This window comes from Camelus dromedarius, chromosome 4 (assembly GCF_036321535.1).
Source record: "Camelus dromedarius isolate mCamDro1 chromosome 4, mCamDro1.pat, whole genome shotgun sequence".
Classification (NCBI taxonomy): domain Eukaryota; kingdom Metazoa; phylum Chordata; class Mammalia; order Artiodactyla; family Camelidae; genus Camelus; species Camelus dromedarius.
This window is the reverse complement of record NC_087439.1, coordinates 97,547,077-97,570,844: the sequence shown is the minus strand read 5'-3', so window position 1 is coordinate 97,570,844 and position 23,768 is coordinate 97,547,077. Positions and strand designations below refer to the sequence as shown.

Below are 23,768 nucleotides of genomic sequence, written 5' to 3'. Positions count from 1 at the left end.
ACACTGTCTGGACTGCATGTGGGCACCCACACTGGCCTGCCCTAGCCACCCTCAAGCGGTCTACCAGCTGCCTGCACACTCAGGGTAGGTTAACATCAAGGGCTTCTTGCCCTCCTGGTCTCTGGGACTTGGGGGAGCAGGGGTTGGGTCTCATCCCTTCTCCCCTGGAGGGCCCTGGGCATCTCCCAGTGGCCAGCTCTGCACACCAGAGGGGTGGAGAAGGGCAGTCTTGCAGGTCCAGAGAAGCTGTTGCCACTTTCCCCCTGGGGTGCCGCTGTCTTCCACCCCACATTTTTATAAAGGACCAACACAAGCCAATGTTGAAGGAGCAAAGAGATCTGTTCTCAGTGTCAGAGCCAGCCTGCCAAAGCATTGTGAACTGTGAAGCCCACAGTGGTTGTCTCCACTCTCCACCTGGTCCCTGTCAAGGACAGTGCCTTCAGTGTTGGGGGGGTGGTGGGCGCTGTCTTGCTGACAGAGGTCCAGGGCGGATGTACGGGCAGGGTTGTCCTTCTCTCTCCTGGCGCCAGTCTACCTAGGGGAGAGGACCCTGAGGGTCGAGACTGCCAGAGGCTGGGATTTCTCCCAAAGGAATTTCACACTCCAGCCTCTCGATGATCAAATCCTGGCTGGCCTGGTGCAGCTGACACCCCAGCCTCCCCCTGATGCACGTGGACTGGGTGGCCCTATTCAAGTGGGCTGACACCAGGGAGGGGAGTGGGTCCCTGGCCTCACCTGCTAGCAGGCGGGCACAGAGGCAGGAGGGCTTCCCGGAAGCCCATGGAGTTCAGGTAGGTACTGTGTTGTCTCTGGGACAGAGGTCCTAGGTATACCTGGGCCTCTGGTGGGAACCGAAATTGGATGGTTCTCAGAAGGGAGCTGGTGGGATAAAAAGCTGATGTGACCCACAGATGTCTTTCACCCTGGCCGAGGCTCTGCCATCCTTGCACATTTGCCACCCAGGACCAGGTCAGCAGGTCAGGGGTGTGCCAGCAAAGGTGCTGTGAGCATGCATGGCAGAAATCTGGGCTTTGGTCCTGGCTCCTGACCTCCTAGCTGGGCCAACTGCTCAGCTCACCTGAGGTTACAGATGGAGCCACTGGAGCCTCACCTGCCAAGTGGAGAGACACTGGCAGCAGCTCACTCATGGGGTTGATGAAAAAGTGACACGTGCTACCAGGGGTAAGGTGGTAAAAGCTGGGTTAGCCACTATGAGCTGCGGTCGAGTTATGAGCAGGGCTGGGGCTCTTGGGGATGGGGATTGCTGACTGGTGACATTGCACAGGGCTGGGTGCTGACCGACAAGGTGTTTATGCTCTGAGCCAGGGACCAATGGATGGTGTCATTCCCATCCCAGCTGGAAACCAAGGTGCAGGAGCAAGAGGGTTGGGGAGGAGGAGGTCCTTTCACAACCACCCCAGTGCCTCACCAAGTGTGAAATTCCCATCCCCACAACTTTGGGCTCTACTGGGTCAGAGGGCCTCACTCCCACCTGGATGGGAGGCTGCGATGCCATTTATCTGGGACTCCTCAGGCCCCTCAGCTTCAGGCAAGTCAGGGGTTGCTCTGTTGGATGGGGTGACTGACCCTGACTCCTAAGGGGCAGCGGGGCTTTGCCGCTGCTCAGCGGGGCCAGGAGGAGTGTGTGGAAGCTAGGACATTTTCCTCATTACTGCCAGCACTCCCGGGTTGTGTGCGGGGGTCACGGAGGTCACAGCACCAGTGCAGGCAGGGCCACGCTTCAGGGTGCAGGGTGGTCAGCCCGGCAAGAGAGACCAAGAGGACCCGAGGCACTGGCTGCGGGTAAAGGCAGATGATAAACACCAACTACAGTGTTTTATTCATTATCTTGTTACGTGTGTATTTGTATATATTAACCAGGGACTGTATTATCTGTAACTCACATATTACCTAGTTTCTCCACATCTTATTTAAGGAGTGTTGACTGTGATTAATTTTCTAGGATAGTCTTTAGGCTGTAGGATGTCCAGATGAGCTGCCTCTGAACCACAAGAGGGGTCAGCATACTCAGACACACCGTGGTTAGTGCATCGCTGGCATGCCCGTGGCTGCAGGCTGTTAGGCCGGGGCTCAGTGCTGTGGTTGAGACTGGGAGGTCAGTAAGGTGGGTACAGACTCTGACAGCCCCAAGGGTGTCCATGCTGGGTGATCTGTCACAGCCTCGCGACCTCACCTGCGTGTCTGCAGCAGGTTTAAGTCTAGAAACTGGGCCCTCGCTGGCTGGAGCCCGTGTTGGTTTCTGTAAGGGGGCCTGTGTGAGCTTTGGGAAAGCCACTATGGTTCGAGCAGGTGGCAGGCGCGACGTTCTGCCAGCAGCCGTAGGTGTCCTCCCAGCGCCGCCCGCATCAGAGCTGAAGGCAGCCGGGCTCAGGGCGGCGGGTCTCCGTGATTGCTGTACTTCCCCATCTGCTGACGTTGGCTCCCCGGCCTCCATCTCTCTGTAGTTAGGTGTCTTTCTGGCTACAATTCCCCAGGTGGTTTTCACCTTCTCGACCAAGTCCTTTCTAATAAATTTGCTGACCAGGGGAGGAACGGTTCCCAGTTCTCGGTGGACACACCCTTGCACTTGACAAACGTCAAGAGGGGACAGAGGCCTTCGGGAAGTTGCAGAAAATGAAAACTCCGTGCGTGCGGCGTGCGGCAGGAGAGGAAAGACCACCCTCTCGTCTGTGTACCTCTTTCCACCCCGAGGCGGCAGGAAACTCCAAGCGCCCTTCTTGAGGCTGGGCGTCCTCGAGGGCGGACCGACTAGGACTCACTCGGGCCCGAGAGCTCCCCGAGCTGGCAGGACCGGGACTGCAGGGCCTCCTCGTACTTCTGGAGCTGCGACCAGAAACCCGGGTTGGGCTCGGCCACTGGGCGGGCGCTCTTCACGGTCTGCAAGCGAGAGGGTCCGGCTAGACACCGCGCAGCGCTCGCTGCCGGTTCCGCAGACGCCTCCAGAGCCCGGAGGCCCCGCCCCCGAGTGCGGGCCCGCCCCTCCCAGAGGCCCCGCCCCCTCACGGAGCCGCGCCCCGCCCAGCAGTCTCCGCTGATCTCGAAGGACCCCCTTCCCGGAAGGCCCCGCCTCATCTCGCCGGAAGTCTGTCCCGCCCGGAAGTCCCGCCCCACCTGGAAGGCCCGCGCCAGGCTGAGGCCGCGGTGACGCATAAGGTAGGCGGTGCAGATAGTGGCCGAGCGGCTGCGGCCGTTCTTGCAGTAGACGAGACAGGCGCCACCGGCGCGCACCGCGGCTTCCATGGCGGCGCAGGTGGGCTCCAGGTGCGCCAGCAGGTCCTCAGCCGGGTCGTCGAACACGGGCACGCGCATCTCGGCCACGCCGGGCGCACGCGGGCCGGGCTGCTGGCGCGAGACGTTGACGCACAGGGTGACGCCCGCGCGCGCCAGCAGCTCCGGCGAGGCCACGGCGCGCACGCTCCCGAGGAAGAGCGAGGGGGCGACGCGCACGAACGGCGGCGGGGCGGCCTCAGCGGCTCCGCGGCGTCCGGCTTGTTCCGGGTCCATGACCAGCGCTCGGGTCCCCAGCCCAGGGGTCTATTTTGGGCCATCGGGCGGCCGGCCGGGCGCCCCCGGGTCCTAGAGGCCTCCGACGGCTGCCTGGGGCGAGCCCCGTCGTGGCTGTGCACGAGCGAGGCACGCCCAAAAATCCCTGGCCGCCTCCCATTGGTTGGGCCGAGTCCGGGGGCCTCTTCTGATTGGCTTCGGGTGCGGCCATTGGCTGACCTCGTGGCCATCGGCAGAGGGATTGGCCGCGCTGGGGTGGGCGGGGCCGGGTTGCTGGGTGAATGGGCTTCCCCGCCCATTGTAAATTGAGATGTCTGAGTTGCAGGTTCCTGTCCCTACGACCCGGGAGGCTTGCAGCTGGGTGGATGGCGGTGTTCTAGCGGGCTCAGGGAGGTGGGCTTCCTAAGCTGCAGCTGACGTGCAGACGAGCAAGGGACCCCGTCACAGATTATCACCTGGTCACTGACCAGTATCCTCCCCATCGTTTTGTTGTAGGCCGCCTGGTTTCGTGTACCCTTGATAACTACATCTCTTATAACTACATTGCCAGCTGAAGTACCCTTTAGGACAGCTTTATGTTAATTCCTTTTTGTTATCAGCTTCCTAATTAATCAGTCTGTGTAACTTTTGCATTTTCTTTCCCTTTTTTTTTGTAAAACACGGTTCATAAAAAATAAAGCTATGCACCATTAGTTTTTCACCATTTCTTCATAGACCACTAATTTTTGTTTTTTTTTAAATTTTTCTTAATTATTTTTTGTGTCATTACTGTAACTTTCAAAAATTAGTATCATTTAATGTTTACACAGTTGACATTAAGGAGATGCTTTCAATAGATTTTTCTGATGCCCAGTGTCTCAGGGAGCTGTTTCAATGGGAAGTAACTGTTGCAGTCCTGCCTGCGTTATCGCAGTTTCAATTCTATTCCAGTAGTAAAATTTTTTTATTCTGATTCATCTCCATCATTTAAAAATTTGCAGTGCGTTCTACCAGACATTACTCTCCAGTATACACCCCCCCCCCGTACTAGATAAATCTGACAAAATGAACATTCCAGCCGAAGCCACCAACCGCTGGTAACTGTCAGATCTTTTCTGCTATCTAGGGCTTTCTCTTGAGCTAAAGACTCAAATATCAGTCTGTAGTCAGGTCTTTTCTGGCTGCAGATCCAGACTTCACCTATGTGGAGGCCTTCCCAACATCTGTTTCCCACTATGTGCTCTAAAGAAGGATTCTAAAGCTGGGAGCCGTCCAGCTAGGTGGAGATTCCATGTACCTCAGCTCCAGAATCGGGCTTCTGATTACCTCCAGCCAGCCAGTGAAGCCTGTACTCCCATGATTGCTTCAGGAAAGGGCTTCGGCTGTCATACGAACCAGGGGAAAGAGGGGCTTAGAAACCTCTGTCCTCCATATGACCACAAAGGAAAGTCAGCCTTGGATGAAAGCAGAGATGGAAGGAACTGGGTACCTGGTGACTTTGTTGGCCACCGAATCACCTAACATGAAGACCCTCCAACTTCTGGACTGTTTGGTTTCCTCAACAAGCCAACTGCCCTTTATTGTTGGATGTTTGAGGCGGGTTTTCTGTTCCAAGGCCTCTTAACTGATGCCTCGTGCTCTCTCATCCCACTGAGTTCATGAATCGGTAAGCATCTCAGATCCATTCTGTCCACCTCGATTGCCATGTTTAGTTTGGGCCACCCTCTTCTGGGCTTGGCACCAGCCTCCCGAGGGGAGCCTTCCAGCCTTCCTTGCTGTAGTTAAATATGCTCTCTGATGTAGTGCTTTTCTGAGTGTTGGCCCTGACTCAGCAAGTAGTGATCCATTAGTGGGTTGTGAAATCAGTTTTGTGGGTCATGAGCCATAATTTATTTTTTTTAGCAAAATGGCATAGAAAACAATAGACTACCTGAAAATACTAGAGTGCATGAATGTAGCAGAGTTTTTCCTGGAAATTTTTTGAGTTATGTTTGTCCTGGATCATGCTATGAAATGGGGTATTACAGTAGGAGCCAGGCAGAAAGTCTTGAAACCTTTGAATACAAAGGACACATCTGACTGCACTGCCATCCTGTTTAAAAATGTCTTGCATTTTCTGTCTTTAATGTGGCATTCAAGGTCCCTCCTGCCTTGTCCTGTCTGTCTGTCATCCTTCCCTCTGTTCCCACCTACCCACCACTCCGTGGCCCAGTGTTTCTCACAGTCTGGTCCAAATTTCAGCAGCATCAGCATCATTGGGGAACATGGTAGGAATGCACATTCTCAGGCCCACCCTCTCCGGACCTGCTGGATCAGAAGCTCTTGGATGGGATGCAGGAAGCTGTGTGCTACCACGCCCTCCATGTGATTCTGAGTCGAGATAAAATCTGTACCCATCACTTAGTCAATCTAAAAAGTCATTTAAAGCAGGAGAGCCCCCCATTTTTTTTAATCCACTCAGCTTAAAGATTGTGTTTTGACCTAATGCATTATACATATCCACTCACCGTCCTCTGACAGGTGACGGTCATGACCACCCACTCACTCCCTTTGTGGGCCAGCTGAGGCGGTGCTCTGGTAGTGCCCAGTGCCTGGCTGTGCCTCCCAGTTTCCCTTCCTTTCCTCACGTGAACTTAAAAGCACTTGAAAAGCAATCTGCAGTGGAATCCTTTTGGAACTTTTTCAAAGATTTTCCCCCCCAGTCTTTTACAATGTCTCTCATGCATCCAATTTGGTTGCAATTTTTAAGTGACTTCTGTTGACTTTTCAAAGCCTTCAACTGAATTTTGATAGAAATGTCACTCTTCTTTCCAAAGCACACTTCATCAGCCATATTTCATTAAACTTCATAACCATAATAGCAGGTTCAGCCAGAATTTTGAGATTTGCAAACACCATGACTGGTAATACGAGCAGCTAACTTGCTGAAAGCCAGTCATCCTAAAGAGGTCAGTTTGCTAAATTACTGTTTTGCTGAATTTAACAAGCTTACCTTTCATTGAAAACGTTAAAAATGAATATTCTTGAATATTGGCAATACATATTAACATTTTTCTTATGAAAACATTCTTTTTGGGTATGGTCTTTAGTGTCATTGTAGGACTTGTATCAGTTTTTGGAAATAGGGCTTTCTTATCTTTGTATGCCTTTTTTTTTTTTTAAATATCGGTGCATATATTCTTAGGAACATAAGCAAAATTTCAGCATTTCATATTGCATTTTTTTCCAGTTTATAGAAGTTTCCAGAACACGTTTCCTTTTTTGGCCACATTTTGGTACTTAGAATTGTTTTGCCTGTCTCACCAAATCGTCAGATTTGTCAAATTTGCTGAAAGTAGTTGAGCTGCTGTTTAGTCTTTCATGTTGGGTGGCTTGTTGGTTTCCTAGAGTCGCTATAACAGAGCATCACAGCAGACTTGCTGGCTTGAAACCACAGAAGTTTATTCTTCCCTCCATGTTTGTGTCTCCAAATCTCCCTCTCCTTTTAAGGACAGTAGGTTTTTGGTTTGGAGCACACCCTAATCCAGTATGAACTCTTCACTTGATCATATCTGCAAAGACACTATTTCCAAGTAAGATCACTCACAGATACCAAGCGTCATGACTTAAGCTTATCTTTCAGGAAGACACCTCTCAGCCCACGTCAGGTGGTGGTGTGGTTTAATGAAAAGTTTTAGTTGACTGTTTTTTATCTTTTCACAAATGAATTTTTAAGGGAGCTCAGTTTGTCTCTGCTCAGCTTCCCAAGCTGCAAGAGAGAAGACCTGCAGGGGAAGGAAAAGAGGTAGAGGGGGTACCCAGGAACCCAGGGGGGCGGGGCTGAGAGGAGAGCAAGGGAGAAGAAAGACGTGAATGGGGCAAGTTTCAGGGTGGAGGAAACGCCCCTGGAACCTGGGAATCCCAGCACGGCTGCAGTAGCCCTGCCACCCCAGCCGGCAGGGGAGGGCCTGGGCGTCAGCTTTTCTTACCCTTTCCTCTTTTCTAAGGGGCGGTCTCGGTGGAGAGCCCCAACCCCCGTGCCTCCAGGGAGCCCCAGCTGCTTCAGGTGCGGAAGGCCCTTGTGCTGCTTCCCACCCTGCGTCTTCGCGCATGCCAGCCCCTGAAATGTGCTCTTTTCTGTTTCGAGAGCTCGCACTCATCCTCCGAAACCCTGCGTAGGAATCTTCTCCCCAGGAGGCTTCCCCAGTGACCCCCCAGGCCAGACAGCGAATCCCTCCCTCCCAGTGACCCCGGGCTCCTCCCTCAACCTGCTCCCCCACCAGACCGGGAGCTCCCGCGCTGAGCCTCCCACAAACATACACTGAACGAACAAAACCCGGCTCGGTCAGATATTGGCCGTACCTCACCCATCGCGTGACCGTGGGCAAGGCAATTCACTTCCTCGTGCCTCAGTTTCCTCAGGTGTCTCACGGGCCCCCCGCGCCCTTCACGGGGTCGTTGGGGGCTTTTAGCGCTATGTCCCCCGGGCGGGGAACTTGACCCAGAGGCTGACCCGCCGTCCTCGGCTTGATTTCCAGATCGGTGTCCGAGGCGGATACGGCCGGCTGGGGCTCCGCAAGCCAGGTGCGAGGGTCCCGGCTGGGCACCGGGTGGGGCAGAGGGCGGGGACCACCGCCGGGGGCCCTGTGAGGTCACAGAGGGAAGCCCCGGCCGGACCTGGGATTCCAGGGGGTGTGGCCGTGGGCGTGACCAGGCCTGAGCAGGGCTGGGCCGGCCGCGGAGGGCGTGTCCGGGGCGTGTCCGGGCGCGGCCGGGCGCCGGGATTGGCGGAGACCCAGAGCCGCAGCGAGCACGTGGGCGGCGGGCAGGTCTCCACGGCAACCTGACTCTCCGGCGGAGTGGAGGCTGGAGAGCCGGCTGCGCGGCATCGGCCGCAGCCCTGGGCGGACCCTGTGCGGTCGGTGCGTGCTCTCTGAGGTTCGGTGCGGCCCGGCGGCAGGGGAAGTGAGTGGGGGGCATCCCCCAGCTCCGCGGAGTAGGCGGTGGGGAGCCTGTGCGTGGGCCCCGCGCCCCGGGGCCTGGCCGGCTGATCTCCCTGGATGGGGCGGAAAGGAGATTTGAGACCCGACGTGCGCGAGAGGCTGTGAGTGTGGGGTTGCGCGGGGACAGTGTCCTCGCCGCCCTGGCTCCAGCGGCCCGCGGGGGAAGGAGGAGCCCGCTGTCTCTGGCCCCAAAACGTGGCCCTAATTTAAGGTCGTGGTCGGGTGGCCCAAATGGTGCTTCCTGTGGTTCCTGGAACCGTAACGGGACACCCTGGGGCGTTCGTGAAGGCTTTCCTAGGGGGTTCCAACAGGATCCGGGCATCCACCGTGTTTCTCTAGGGCACGTGGTGCTGTGGGCGGGCACTTGGGCACCCTCCCCGGTAAACCTGAGAGCGAATATTGTGGGTCCCTGACCTTGGTTTCAGGTTCGAAGAGGAGAGACATGGAAGGTTATTATTCCTCAACCTTATACTACGAAAGCCCAGATGTTAGCAGCTGTGAGGACCAGACAGACGAGACGGGCAGCGAACCTGGTGCCGTCGGGACCCTGGAGAACCCCAGGCTCGGCACCAAAAGGTTGTTCCTTCAGAGGGTGTGTGTGCCGGCCTCTTTCCTTGGCTTGTAGATGACTGTCTTCTCTCTGTCTTGACATCGTCTTCTCTCTGACTTTTTCTGTGTCCAAACTTCCCCTTCGATAAGGACTACAGTCACATGGGTCAGGGCCCACTCTAATGACCTCACCTTAGCTTGATTACCTCTGTGAAGGCGCTGTCTCCAAATACAGCCACACGGTGAGGGACTGGGATTTAGGACTCCAACATACCGGGGGGAGAAGGGGAACACAATTCAAGTGATAACCACAGGTAAGAAAAAGAAAAAAAAAACAGTTCTGAGCCCCCGACTTTATTGTTGTTGCATGTGGGTCTCTATCCTTTCTGGCTTCTTTCTACAGACAAGTAACAACATGGCATAGAGAGCTTTTTGTGTTTGCAGCAGCCAGATTGTTCCTCACTGGTCGGGTGTTGGTTAAGCCTCTGTGGCTCATGGCTGGCATCTGAGGGCCAGCTGGTGGAGGGGCTCAGAGTCTGAGGGTTCCCATGCCATGAGCAGCCCAGCCAGGCATCCGCCTGATAGCGGCACAAGTCTGTAGACCAGAGATACCCACACGCAGCATCCTCCAAAGAGCCCTCTGGAGCTGGGAGGGAGATGGTGGTGTGTGTGCTGGGCACCGGGGGTGGGCCCACTCTAAGTCGGGATATGGGCCTTCAGACAGCAAGAACAGGAGTGAAGCAAACCTGTCCTGGTGCACGCCCTACCCCCTGCTGGGCACCCACCCATCCCTGCGTCCTTCCATCCATCTATCTATCTTATTAGTCAGCTTGCTGTCCCTCAAGCTGCCCTCTCATCCCCTCTGGCCCGAAGACCCCTCTCCTTGTCTAAATGGAATGTCTGTCTCCTGCCCCCATTCTGGGTGGGCGCTGCCGGCTCTCAAGAGAAGACCCTGTCCTGGGTGGGGGCACTCTGGGCTGGGGAAGGGGACAAGGTTCCCCTAGTGAACAGTTGGAGTGGGGCAGCCTCTGGTTCCAGGCAGTGGAGCTGGCCTGGGCTGAGAGGGCTGCCTGGTCCTACACCCTTACCCTCAGAAGATACGGCTGCACACTTACTGCATTTCCCACTCCTGCGTGACCCTGGGCAGTCACTACACCCCCCCATGCCTCAGTTTTCCTCTCTGGAGAATGGGGTAGCCCCACAGTCGGCCTTGGGGGTGGTTGGATGAAAAAGGTTCTCAGCACTCAGTGGCCCTTAAGACTTCAGCCAGCATCAGTCTCCCCTCCCCCTGCTCTTCTTCTTCCTAGGTTTGTCCGGGAGGCCCCGGAGGAGGAAGAGGAGTCCAGGGGCCCCCTTAGGGAGCAGGGCCTGAAGGAGGTCTACACCCAGCTTGTCCGGGGTGTGCAGGAGTGGCAGGACGGCTGCGTCTACCGAGGAGAGTTCGGGCTGGACATGAAGCTGGGATGCGGTGAATTCTCCTGGCCCACGGGCGAGGTAACTGGCTTCACGTGCTTCCCTCCTCCTCTGGGCTCGGCCAGTCATGGCCTGTCTCTCTCCTGAGAAGCGTGTGCTGTGAACTCATAGATCCACCAGCAGGAAGGATGCCAGGCAAATGTCTCTCCTATTTGAGAAACGCCCAGAGAGACTTCCAAGACCCTGCCCAAGGTTCCTGGTGTCCACAGGCTGCAGCTCTGGAACCTGTGACTTAAGATAAATTCTTATTCTTGGCCAGTGTTTTAAAATTGGAAATTACTATAGTGAGAGGTATGTTTCTGTTGGTGAAATTACCTTATATTTAAGGTCAAACGGAAGAAATGGATCTTCTTAAAGACCAATTTTCAGGGCCCACAGCAGGCTCAGTCAGGACTCAGTGGGGACCCCAAGGGGCCTGTAGCAGAAGCTGTTTGCACCACCTTGCGTCCCTGGCAGTGTGGGCGGCTAAGCTGGGTGTGGGCTGAGTCTCGGGGGCTTAAAGCACCTCCCCCAGTGGGAAGCTGGGTTCTGAAGGCTTCCCAACTAGGGGTTGCATCCCCACCAGCTGCACCTGCGCTGGGGAAGGATTCTGCCCTGCCTGCCTGATGCTGTGTGGTTCAGCTGAGACTTAAGTGCATCTTTTCCTGCAAATGACAAAAACTGTCTGGAGGCAACATGGGGGGGGTGTGCATTTGGGGGAGCTCAGGGGATCCAGAGGGCAGGACACCTGGCACTGAAACCCTTCTGAGAGGCAGGCATTGGCTGGCACACTTCTCAGGGGCCATGTGGGGTCCTGGTCTGTGAGCACAGAAGGCCACCTGAGTGCCCGACCCCACCCGCTTCTGGTGTGGAAGGCGGCCGTCTAACATGCGTGAGCATCGGTGACTGAAAAGTCCTTGGAACAGATGTCACATTCGCATTCCTTTTCCCTCTGGGGCCGCAGTGGAGGGGCACCTCTGACAGACCCAGCCTTGGGCTCAGGACAAGAGCACAGACAGAGGCCCACATCCACGGCCTCAAAGTGAGGCGTCTTCAGTCAAAACCACACCCATGTCCCCTGCCAAGGCCCACAGCCTGTCCCCTGGGCCACACTTGTGTCCCCAGGGCTAGTGGGCCCCAACTCCCTGGGCCAGCCTGCTGCCTGTGGACCCAAGAGGGGCCGGGCAGGGTGAGGAGAGACAGGTCCCGCCCAAACTCAGGCAGTTCTGATGCCTCCCCAAGCCCCGGACCTAAGCCAGGGCAGGAGGCAGCGTGACCATCGGGAGGCCAGCTGCCCGGCACGTGCTCTGTGTGATCTGTGTGACCGCCAGGATTTAAAGGGGGCCGGGTGGCCAGACGCCCCGTGAGCCCAGCGCAGCCCCAACAGCCCCTGTTCACCGCTGACCAGGCGGGGGGGTGGGGTGGGGGGGCGTCCAATCAGGTCCTGCGTGGGGAGGGGCGGAGCCTCAGGCGCCGCCAGTGACCCAGCTCTGTTCGCAGTCCTACCGCGGGCAGTTCTACCGGGACCACCGCCACGGCCTGGGCACCTACACGTGGCCGGAAGGTTCCAGTTTCACGGGCATGTTCTACCTGAGCTGCCGGGAAGGCTACGGCACCATGTACCGGAAGACGAGGCTCTTCCAGGTGAGGGACAGGCCCCTGTGTGCTCAGGCTGCTGGGCAACGATGTTTAGGTTTGGGGGAGGTTTGTTCCACAAGAAGTAGCTTTCTTTTTTTTTCTTCTTCTTATTTTTATGGGAGGAGGGGAAGTACTTGGTTTATTGATTGTTATTTTTTTAATGGAGGTACTGGGGATTGAACCCAGGACCTCGTGCATGCTAAGCATGTGCTCTACTGCTGAGCTACACCCTCCCCCTAGAGAGTTCTTATTTTTAATGATTATAATAGTAGCGATAATAAAATACAGTAACAAGTTATCTGAAAAGCGAATGAGCGCAAAGCAAGAAGAAGATGAAGGCTCTTCATCGCTCCGCTCCCCAGAGCAGGGTTGGGCTGCTGGCAAGTTGTCGTGTCTCCATCAGACAGTACACTCTCTGAGAATATTTACCTCTTTACACACAGGCTGGATCACTGCGTGCATATTGTTTGAAAGCCGTCTTTTTCCTTTCCTGGAGAATACTCCTGGTTTTGTAAACTGAGCTACCCTCACCCCCTTATTTCACAGCAGTGCAATTTACAGTAAAATCCGCCCGCTTTAGTACAGAGTTCTGAAAGTTCTGACAAGCACAGAGTCGTGTCACCACTACCACAGTCGAGATTCGGGACAGTTCCCTCACCCCAAAACGTTGCCCTGTGCCCCTGGTCACAGGTCTCCGCTCCCACCCCCAGTGCCTGGCTGACCCGTTTTTGTGGGTGAGTTTGCCTTTGCAAGGAGGCTGTATTCATGGAATCAGATGTCAGGTAGGCTTTTGAGTCTGGTGTCTTCCACTTAGCAAAGTGCGTCTGAGAGTCATCTGTGTAGCTGTGTGAAGCCAGACCTGCTTCTTTCTTCTTGCTGGGAGCTTTTCCATCGCACATCTCCACCACAGCCTGTCCTTTCCCAGCTGACAGGCATTTGGGTTGTCTGCCGTTTTTGGCGATTGTGAATAAAGCTGTAAACATCTCTATCATATGTGGGTTTGTGAGTGTGTGTGTGCACGTGTGTAAACATCTTCCCGGTTCCCTGCTGCCCTGCGGAGTCAGCCTCACCTCACCCGCTAGCCCTTTGGCAGCCCCTAGTCTGTTTTTAATCACTGTGGTGTCCCCTTGCCTGTAATCTCATGCGCATGCAGTCACACAGTATGTTGTGTTTGCTGTTGATCTCTTTGGCTGAGGGCGTGGTCCCTTTGAGATTCATACCTGTTTTGCATACTTCACTAGTCCATTTCTTTCTCCCTAAGGAGTCGTGTCCCAGTGCGTGCACAGAACACAAAGTTTTTGTTGGTTCACCAGTAGCTGCTCACTTGAGTTCTTTCAAGGTTTTGGTTATTATGAAGATTTGATTCTGCTAAGAATATTTGATTACGAGTCTTCATGTGCACATGTGTCTGTATTTTCACTTGGGTAAATACCTGTGAGTGGGGTAGCAGTCCTGTGTTCTGTTCCGGTAAATTAAAAACACTTTTTTACCTAAGAGCTTTTTACCAGTCTCAATCTCACTTTAGCTTTTTTTTTGGTGAGGGGAGGTAAATAGGTTTATTTGTTTATTTGCTTGCTTTTAATGGACGTATTGGGGGTTGAACCCAGGACCTCGTGCATGCTGGGCTGGCGCTCTGCCACGGAGCTGTACCCTCCCTCACCATTATGGTAAATTTTATAAGGAACTGTCAAACGGTTTTCTAAGCAGCTGGACCGTTTTCCACTTCAGCCATCAGATATCAAAGTTCCTGCTGCTCCACATCTTTGTCGACACTTGGTATTGTCAGTTTTAAAAACTTTGACCATTGCTATGGGTGTGTGTGGTATCTCACTGTGGTTTGAAGTTGCAGGACCCTAGTGATGCTTGGTGCTGAGCGTCCTTTCATGTTCCTATTTGCCATCGGTGTCTCTTCCAAGGTGAAGTGCTTGTCCGTATGTTTTCTCATTGTTTTTAATTGGGTTGTTTGTGTTCTTACTATAGAGTAAGTTCCTTGTCTGTATTCCAGACACAGACTTTATCAGTTGTATGATTTACTGATAAATCAGTTGTATATTTTTACGGTTATATATTTTCCCCCAGTAGTGGCTTTCTTTTTGTTTTCTTAACAGTGTCTTTTTTTTTTTTTAGGTGGTTCTAAAGTATATTTTATTTAATTCTGCTGAATATTAGTGACCTGCTAAAACCAGGACTGTGTTAAATTGTATTTCTTTGTATGCCCACTATTGAAATTCAGTAATCCTATGGTGAATAAAAAGACTTAGTGCATTTTGAAAAGCAGATTTTTAAAACTTGTGATGTGGTCCAACTTACCACTTTGTCTTTCTGAGTTCTTGCTTTTTTTCCCCCAATGTCCTGTTTAACCCAGGTCACTGAGATTTTCACGTGTGTTTTCTTCTTTGTGGAAGGTTTTAGCTCTTCTGTGTAGGTCTGTGACCTACTATGAGCTGACTTCTCCATTTCTCGTGGAGTGAGGCTCCCTCCTCCTTCACATCTGATCGTTCCAGCTCCATTTGTTGAAGAGACTCATTTTCACCGCCTGGCCTTTGCATCTTTGTCCAGAACCACATCTGGAGACACGCGTCTGGTTGTCGTGGACGTGGATGCCAGGCGCCTCGTTCCTTCCGTTGCGACGACCCCGTCACCCTTCTCGTGGTTTCTGAGTGCTGCTGGGTGACCACTGTCCAGAGCTGTTATTTCATCAGAGTACACAAGACAGCGACATTTAATTCTCTTATTCCTTCTTCCTTTATTAACTAGAATTCTTTTATTTAAAAAATCCTTTATCAACCGTTTGGTTGCCTTGAGGTAGTTTATACGGGAAAGGCAAGGTGACGCATGATTGTTTCCCCTTTCTGTACCAGTTTTCAGAGTAATGGATTGATTTCCTAACAGTCCTCAGTGGTGATCAGTGGGGGTGAGGTTGTTTTTGTTTTTGTTTTTTTAGTGTCTTTACAAACTCATGGAAGCTCATGGACGTGATGTGTCTCTGCCCGTTGCAGTCAGCATGGCTCTGGTGCCGCGGCCCGTCTGTGGTCAGGGAGAGCCTATTTCATTTAGCTCTTGCCGTCCTGATTCTTTGGTAGCTGTCTTGCTTTCTGCTCTGCAAGGAGTCCCAGGCTCATTCGGACACTTCCTGCCCTGGACCCAGAATCACTGCTCACCTGTCGCTTCTGGCTCCTTCAGTGGAACGTGATATTCAGAAACCACAATTTGGGTGCTCATTACTGCCATGCTGGCTGGTTCTTATTTTTCGGCCTTTTCAGTAGCAGATCTAGAAAGCACACTTATTCACGTGAGAAAAGACAACATCAGTTTGACTGCTCGCTCTAGTTCCAGCTCAGGACAGGGATTCACCCAACAGCTCTGAGGCTGTGTTTGCCTGTCTTTTCTCTTAGTCTCAAACATCTTGGTTTCTAACCATAACATCATCTCTGAGTTGCTTTATCTCATAACAGATGTGAAATGGTTTCAGGATAGCAGTAGTATTATTACCACCATTATGATCAGCGAAAGCTGTTCAAGTCCCCTTCACCAGCTCTCTGTCCCTGGGGCCTGTCCCACCAGGGATGTGGAATCAAATCAGACGGAAGAACCCCTCTCAGTGCGGTTCATCCACCGCCCGGGTGTAGAGCTGCATTTGCTTGCTTTATTTGGCCTTCACGATTTTAGGATTCTATTTTTTAAATATTACTTTTGTTTTGTAATTATGCAGGTCAAATCGAGCAAACAGGGTCCCTCCTGAGAGGTCCGGCCTCCACCCCCTCTTCCCTCTTGACCCCTCCCTGTCTGTGGTGGTGTCTTTGTAATTTTGTCTTTGCGTTTACAAATGGCGGGCAGATACGTGTGCCCGCTCCTCTCTGCGGGGCCGCCCTGGGCACCTGTCCTGGATCCCGTGTTTTCGCTGGTGATCCGTGAATCCCATTCCTAGAAGTGGGATTATTTGGTCAGAAAATAAAATGCTTGTTAACAACAGAATTTTAAAAGCCGTGGCATGTTGCCTCCTGCAGACAAAGCCTCCTTTATTTAACCGCGGAGGTTCCCGGCATTACTGTTTGCTGTTCACGTAACTGTTGAGAATGCACCTGAGAGCACGGCTTTGGTGCCCCTGGGATTACCTCCTGACACAGCCTCTTGGACGTGGCGCCCCTGGGTCAGGGGTGGGAGCTCCTTCGGGCCCTGCAGACCTCTCCCGCCGCCTGCCTCCCGGCCCATGCCCCCTTCCCGCGCCTGCCCCGCGTCCTTCCTCCAGGCTCGCTCCTCCTCAGGGACACCCCAGCGCTTCCAGGGCAGGCCCTGGCGGCACTTCACAACCCACTGCCGCTCCACAGCTCGGGTCTTTGCGTGGTGAAGTCACCCTTAAGCATCTCGCCCGTTCACTTCACTTGCTGCTTCCTGTTCTAGACTGCGAGCTTCCTGTGGGCGGGGGCTGTGCGTCTCGGAGCCTCAGGTCCGCTGTGCCCAGCCTCAGGCTCGCAGCCCGAGATGCTTAGAGGGCCGTGTTGAGTGGACGCAGGTCTCTGAGAACAGGGCTGCCATTCCCGGTTCGCAGAGGAGGGCCCTCCTCAGGCCCCTGTGCCTCTGCCTGGGCAGATTCCTCGGCCCTCCCGGAGACCTGCAGGCAGCCTTCAGCGCCGCCGCAGGGAACGTGCAGCCCCCTACCCCCTGCAGCGAAGCCAGGTCTTCCTCGGCGCTCCCGGTGCTGGAACTCTTGTGCCAGGTTCCCTCATCACCAGGGAGGCTCTGCTGCTCCCTGTTCCTCCCCAGAGGCACCCTGGGTCTCCCCTCCCCCACACCCCCCGCCCAGCATGGACACACCCACCCAGCGGAAGCGTGGGAAAGGCCGGACATGGCTGCACTCTGCTGGGTTCGTGGGGAGCCTGTTCCTCCTCCTCCTCCTCCTCCTCGGCCCGCATCTGCTGGGGTCTGTCTGACTCGGTGCCTGGCACCTCTACCCGAGGGGCGCCTGGGCTGAGCCACAGTGGCAGAGGAGCAGGGGGTTCCCTGCAGCGAGCCAGGACGTGGCACCCGGGGCAGGCTTCCACCGCGAGGCCCGCTTCGCGGCCCCGCCGTCTACCACCAGGGGTCACACCTTTGTCCTCGAAGCATCCTTGCTTACACCTGTGCTTCGGGTCCCTCTGTCTGGTGCAGCCTCCCTGCGTTTTTATTGAGTGAATGCATTTCTCAGGAAGATCTTTTCTTACTTTGATTTTAAGAAACTGGCCGCGCAAGGTGCACGGCCCTGACGAATCACCTCTTTTGCCCTCTGAGCTGCAGGGGCTGTACAAAGCGGACGAGCGGTTCGGGCCGGGCATCGAGACCTACCCGGACGGCAGCCAGGACGTGGGGCTGTGGTTCCGCGCGCACCTCGTCAAGCTGTGCGAGCCGGCACCCGGCGGCTTCTCCATCCGCAGCTACCCCGAGTTCTCAGGCTTCCTCTCGCACACGCCTGCCCGAATCAGCCTCGCGGACGAGGAGAAAATGGAGTGGCCCCTGCAGGAGGGGCAGGACCCCTTCTTCTATGACTACAAGCGGTTTCTTCTGAACGACAGCCTCATGCTGCCTCCAGAAATGCATGTCTACTCGACCGACAGCGGCCACCTGCCCATGACCTCTTCCTTCCGCAAAGACTTAGATGCCCGCATCTTCCTCAACGATATCCCCCCGTTTGTGGAGGATGGAGAACCCTGGTTTATCAAAAACGAGACCCCCTTGATGGTCAAAATCCAGAAGCAAGCTTACAGGTTCAGGTAATCAGACCCACCTTCCTCCTCACCCGACGCCTGCAAGGCCCTCTGCTCCTCTGACAGGTGTGCTCAGGCCTGGGTTCCTCAAGGCCTCTGGCGCCCAGTAGCTTTCGGGTTATTTGTCATGCTTGTCTTGTCTGACTGGCTGATGCAGCCCAGTGATGAAAGGGGAGTAGGGAGCCTGTGCCTGGGAGCCCCAGCGCATTGCCGGGGTGCGGGGGGCTGTTGGGGAGCAGGGTGGGTGGGGCCTGGCGGGCTGGCTGGGCCTCTGGCTTCTCCAAAGAAGGCCGGGAAAAGACAGAGCTTTTCTGCTGGGTTCCAAAAATCACCCCCATTCCCGTCCCAGCAGCCCTGGGAAAGTTAGCAGTCACTTGAGGAAAACTGATTTTATAAGTTACAATTTTCAAGAATGTTTCAATCCCTTTCTTAAACTTTGTCCTCAGAAATCTCTAAACTATTTTGGAATGCATGTTTTGTGAGCACAAGTGTCTACTTATGCATGCATCCATCCACCCATCCACCCATTCATTCATCCATTCACCCATCCACCCATCCATCCATCATGCAAACATCAGCTAGTCTACAATCGTTGATGATTGTCGAGTACAGAAGCACCAGAAGTCCGCAGGCTCTTGTTGTGTGCACGCAGGAGGCCCAGTGTGTGTGGTGAATGGGTCATGGGACTTGCATGTCCTCTACTCAGATAGAAAGTGGATGAGCAGAGATGGGATGTGGGTGCTTGGGGCCGTGTGCTGGACCTGTGCGTGTGCCTGGCCCCGTCCCACCCAGGGCCCCTTCCCCAGAGTGTGGGGGGGTGGGGGGCTAGAGGAGTTGGGGCGGCACGGGGTCTCCTCACAGCCGTTCCTTCTCAGGGCAGGGGCTTAGGCTGAGCGTCTTTGCCGTGGGCGGCGTGTCCCACAGTGGCTGCAGCAGGGCAGGCCCAGGGCACCGGGTGCCCAAGAAGTGGTCTGCGAGGGGGAAGAGGGCTGGGGCAGTGGGGGCTGAGGGAGGAGGTGGGGGGGGCGGGCCCCTTTGGAGGGAGGCCTTGAGTCCAGAGCTGGTCTCACAGCACTGAAGCGCCCGTGTTCCCAGGAACAAGAAGGCTCACACCAGCTGGAACATGGGTGCCATTCTGGACGGGAACCGAGGCGGCTTTGCGCACCATGGGCCCAAGGAGCGTCTTTCCAAGGAGATGATCCTGAAGGCCCAGGAGGGGAATTACGACTGGGTGTATGGCATCCTGAGGGACAACCTTGCCAGCCCCGACGTGGCCGACGCGACGGGCTACACCGTGCTCGCCGCGGCCGCTGTGAGCCCCCTTGCTCCCCAGCAGGGGCTGTGTTTGCCTGCAGGGTCACCTTGCTGGAGCACTGACCTGGGGGGGTCCCAGGCGACATCACCCTTGTGTGGGTGGAGCTGTCCTGCCTCCCTCTCCCCTCCTTGAAGCCCCTTAGTGGGGTGGACGTACAGGGTCAGGTGGAAAAGAAGGGTGGGGGTGCGGTGACCTTCCCACGCTGGGGCCACAGCCTGACCTTGAGCCTCCGCCAGGTGCAGCCGGGAGCCGGTGTCCCCGTCTCTGGGCAGGTGTCGGTGTGAGGCCTCACCAGGCTCCCGGCCCTGGCCGAGGGCGTCTGCTGTCCTCACTACACTGGCCACCTCCCTCCAGGTTCACTGTCACATTGACATTGTCAACCTCCTGCTGGATAACGGGGCGGATGTGAACAGGTGCACGGATGAAGGCCTCACGCCCCTCAGCATGTGCTTCCTCCTGTACTACCCGACCGGGTCCTTTAAGTCCAACATCGCGGAGAGGACTATGCCCGAGCCCCAGGTCCGCTCCTTGGCCCCTGCGGCTTGGCTCAGTGTCTGCACCACCCCATCCTCGCCCCCATCCCCCATCCGCCTGTCCCCCTTTCCCCCATCCCCCGTCCACCTGTCCCCTGTCCACTGACTACCTGTCCCCCTTTCCCTAGCCCTTGTTCCCTACCTCCCATTCCACTGTCTGCCTGTCCCCTGTCCCCCATTCCCCCAGTCCGACACCCCATCCACCTGTCCACCCACCCACCTGTGCCCCTTTCCCTAGCCCTCGTCCCCTACCTCCCATTCCACTGTCTGTCTCCTGTCCCCTAGTCCAACACCCCATCCACCTGTCCCTCAGTCCCCATCTCTTGTCCACCAGTCTGTCCATCCACTCTTCTCTCTCCTCAGCTGCCCACCAGCCTCCCCCTCCTCACATAGACCAGCTTCAGATGGGGTGAACTGACAATGAGGTGGGTGGGTGGGGAAGCGGGGATGAAGCCTTAACAGTCACTGAGGTGTCCTGAGCTCGTTGCCAGGACACCGAGGGTCAGGGTCCCTCACAAGCCACATGCCCAACAGTTTGGGGCCTCAGGAAAGGAGGCCCCTGGGAGGGGGAGGGAAGGCGCCCTGGGGATTCGGGAGCCAGGCCCCCTCTTGCCTGCCGTGGGCAGCGCTGCTGTATGGCCCTGCGCACTGCCGGCCGCCGGCTCCAGTTGTCTGGGGCGTGTGCCCAGAAGTGGAGTTGCTGGGCTGCACCAGAGTCCTGTGTGTAACTTGTTGAGGACGCTCTGAACTGTCCCTGCCTGGTGGCTGTGCCCTTTCACACCCCCCTATTCCAGTGTGGGCTCGAGGACAAGTCGCAGCCCAGGGTGGGCGGCTAGCTGGGTTCCAGCTCTCTGGGTGCAGGGCAGACGTAGTGTCTGTGTCTCCTGGGCACAGGCAGGGGGGCGGCCCCTGCAGGGGGTGTTCCCGCCCCTCAGGAAGCTGCCCCTGGACCCTAATGGTCAGCCATGCGAGGCCAGGCTGGACCTGGGGTGATGTCCACCACGAAGGCCCTCCGAGGGGCTGAGCGCTTCCCCTGTTGGTGGTCGGGGCCTTCTGCAGGGAGGGAAGGGTGCTGGGGCGGTGACTTCCAGCTGGAAAACTTCCCTTTGGTGGGGTGGGCCACTGCTCCGCACCCACCTCCTCCCCCGCTCTGGAATCTTTCTTGAGAGAAGGCTGAGCCCTGTGCGCGCCCCAGAGGGGCAGAGTCCCTGGGCTGCTGAGCCTGCTCCTGCTTCTCAAGTCGGGTCCTCACCTGTTGCCTCCCGTTCTCTGTTGTGTGGCCGCAGGACTGGGTGGGAGCTCGGAGCCGCCAGCCTGACGTCGTGGTGGACAGGTGCCTGTGGGGAGGGGGCCCCAGCTGCCCTGGGCGGTAGGGGAAGGTGTCCGTCTGTCCATCCGTCTGTCCATCCAGAGGGCCTGCCTATGGTCCCGGACGTGTTTCCTCCTGGCTCAGGCGTCCGGAGCCTCCCCGAGGGGCACGTGCTGCAGGCCTGTGCCGGGTGCTCTGCTCAGGGGCTGACGAGAAGCTACAGCAAGTCGGCAGGGGTGGCTCTGAAAACCGACAATCTTTGCAATTTTTGTTTTTCTTTTTTTTTTTTTTTTGAGATTTTACTTTATTTTGTTAAAAATTTTTTGTGGGGGGAGATAACTAGGTTTGTTTGTTTGTTTGTTTTCATGGAGGCCCACAGCCCTTGAGCGTGCTAGGCAGGCTCTCTCCCACTGAGCTGCATCCTCCCCTCCTTTCGCTGTGTTTTTATAGCGGCATTGACTCAGTGTAATGTGTGTGTATGCTCTGTTTTTCTTGGAAGTTGTTCACGTACAATAACTTCAAGTTCAAGGGTGATCTTGTGAACAGAGGTGGGGGCCGCTTGGGTCCTTGTGCTCTGTCTCCCTTCCGGGCAGGAGCTGGTTCTGTTTCCGCAGCCCCGCCAAGCCCAGAAGGGTGGGGGGCGGGGGCGGGCTCAGTGGAGCCTGAGTGAAGGTGCGGGGTGGGGGCAGTTGAGGAGCACCCCTCCTGGGTCGGGGTGGGGGAGGTTTGGGGGCTGAGCGTCCCCAGGACAGCGAACATGGAAGAATCCCCATTCCACTGAGTGACTTAAATGCTGATGAAGGAGTCGGGGCCCCATAAAGCCTTTTAATTATATTTTAAAATCCTTACAAAAATCTCTCCTTGACTTTTTAGAAACTTTTTATTCTGAAAGATATGGCACACACACAAAAGAACACAGTGCGATGAACTTCCATGGACCCGTCACCCAGATAAAGTTACCAACGTGTGCCTCTTCTTTCCCCATCCACACCCCACCCAAACCCCAGCTGTGCCCACTTTAGAGTAAATTCACCGTCCATCATCCATCGTCCATCATCCATCACTACAGCCTTAAAGACTTCCGTGTGCATCTCCACCAGCTGAAGACACGTTCTTCTCTTTCTTCTTTTTTTTTCACATAATCACAAACACTGTTATCTCACCTAAAAATTAAATTTCTCAGCGTCCTCTGATAACCCATCGGTGTTCCGTTTCCCCAATTCCCCCGTAATTACCCTTTGGGGCCAGACTTCCATGACGCAGACTCACATGCTGCACGTGGTGGTAAGGCTGCACTGCCTTCAGTCTGTGGCAGTGCCCCTCCCTCTCTCCCGGGCTGGGCTCCTCCTTCACTGTTGAGGAGACTGGGCTGTCTGTCCTCCGGGGTTGCGCGCTCCCTGGAGAGCACGCAGGGCCCCGCTGCCCTCGGAGGTGAGGTGTTGGAGCCACGCCGTCCTCTCACGTGTCACTCGTGTAGCCATGACAGAGACCACGAGGTCCACAAAGTGTAACTGTTCACCTCTGGGCCCTTTACTGAGAAAGTCTGTTATGCTGTCGGGGCCCAGCCCCAGCGTTTCCGCCCCGGGGTCTGGGGTGGGGCCGCTTTGGTGCAGGGACCACACTGGGACACGGGCTGTGAGTGGGGCTGGAGCAGCGCCAGGCGGCAGAGTGTGAGGCCAGCGCGTGTGCGATCGGAATGTTCCTGGGCGCCACGTGAAAGGCAGGTGGAGTTCATTTTAACAATATAGTGTAACACGTGTGTCCAAAACTCATCATTTCAGTGTGTAATGGGGATAGTGATGCTCAGGGAGACATTTGGCACTCGTTTCCCGGTCTCTTCCCGCTTACGCTGCCCTGGTTCTGGATGGGCCAGGGTTTGTGCGCTTAGCTGCCCCTGTGGCTCTGGCCTCTGCGGGCGCCTGTGTCCCTCTCTGCGGGATCCCAGAGAGGCCCCGGGCGGCACCGCGGTCAGTCAGCCCAGGTGTGGTGAGGGCGGCTGGTGGCAGGGCCGAGGCTTTTGCTAAAGAAGGCGGCCTGGTGGGTCAGCACTCCGACTGCTCCTTTCCCCTAACGACATTTGTTTGCTACTTTCCAAAGGAAGCTGTAAAAACCCTAATGACTCCCAACCGCTCCTTCTCATTATCGGAAGCGGCCACGGAGCCAGTGTTCCAGGAGGAGCTGGTACCGGCCTCGGGCGGCCAGGAACCGAAGCCACTTTCTGCCAGGTCGGGCAGCGAGGAGGGCAGCCAGCCGTCTGAGGACGGGGACCTGAGGAGCAGCGCCAGTGAATTAGGGAAGGCACAGGACGCAGCATCGGGGGCCCTGGACCGGTGCACCCCCTGCAGCACTGAGACGGACTTCAAGTCCAACCGGTGCATGCGCAACTTCTGCATCAAGCCGTCGCAGGAGCTGCTGGAGAGGGGCGCCCAGGCGCACGGCCAGCTGAAGGCCCCCGCCGCCCCCACCGGCTCCGACAAGGGCACCGTGAGGAGGATGGCACTGTCCATGGTCCAGTAGGTATCGGGGCCGGGCCGCGGGCCTGGGGGGGTTTCCGGGGGGCCGCGTGCCCGCTGGACCAGCCTCACTGCCCCTTTCCCCTGGGAGGGTGTCTCTAGACAGTGTCCCCGTGGCCCCACACCCGCTGGCCTGCGAGGATGCCCGGGGGCTGTGTGCCCTCTCTCTGGGCACTGGTGACAGCGTTGGAGGGGCTGGCACCGGAGAGGCACGCACAGGAGCTCACACTCA

At 56.0% G+C, this 23,768-nt stretch overlaps 2 protein-coding genes across 6 annotated transcripts in view; one reads left to right on the top strand and one right to left on the bottom strand.

Annotated features, from left to right (window-relative positions):
* Positions 1–1,835: 1,835 nt before the first annotated feature.
* On the bottom strand, positions 1,836–3,646 carry DUSP28 (dual specificity phosphatase 28). The gene is made up of 2 exons (XM_031452568.2): positions 3,133–3,646; positions 1,836–2,898 (listed from the first exon to the last, which is right to left on the bottom strand). Exons 1-2 carry the CDS (start codon positions 3,523–3,525, stop codon positions 2,770–2,772), a joined length of 522 nt encoding a protein of 173 aa, XP_031308428.1. The 5' UTR covers positions 3,526–3,646; the 3' UTR covers positions 1,836–2,769.
* ANKMY1 (ankyrin repeat and MYND domain containing 1) overlaps positions 2,891–23,768 on the top strand; it is a 52,992-nt gene continuing 32,114 nt past the window's right edge. For 4 of the 5 annotated variants that reach the window (XM_064485344.1, XM_064485343.1, XM_064485340.1 and 1 more), the window contains exons 1-8: positions 2,891–3,174; positions 8,912–9,062; positions 10,343–10,529; positions 11,988–12,131; positions 17,400–17,872; positions 18,962–19,178; positions 19,536–19,700; positions 23,121–23,536. In XM_064485344.1, coding sequence (XP_064341414.1) covers positions 8,929–9,062; positions 10,343–10,529; positions 11,988–12,131; positions 17,400–17,872; positions 18,962–19,178; positions 19,536–19,700; positions 23,121–23,536 — 1,736 coding nt within the window. In that variant the 5' untranslated portion in view covers positions 2,891–3,174; positions 8,912–8,928. Of the gene's footprint in view, positions 3,175–8,333; positions 8,406–8,911; positions 9,063–10,342; positions 10,530–11,987; positions 12,132–17,399; positions 17,873–18,961; positions 19,179–19,535; positions 19,701–23,120; positions 23,537–23,768 lie in introns of those variants that run through there. The other variant, XM_064485341.1, reaches the window with a different exon arrangement.

Excerpts from the sequence above, each read along its gene's own strand:
- DUSP28 (XM_031452568.2), bottom strand. The coding sequence starts at position 3,525 with ATGGACCCGGAACAAGCCGGACGCCGCGGAGCCGCTGAGGCCGCCCCG. Across the intron at positions 2,899-3,132 it reads GCCTGGCGCGGGCCTTCCAG|ACCGTGAAGAGCGCCCGCCC; the intron begins GTGGGGCGGGAC and ends TCTCGCTTGCAG.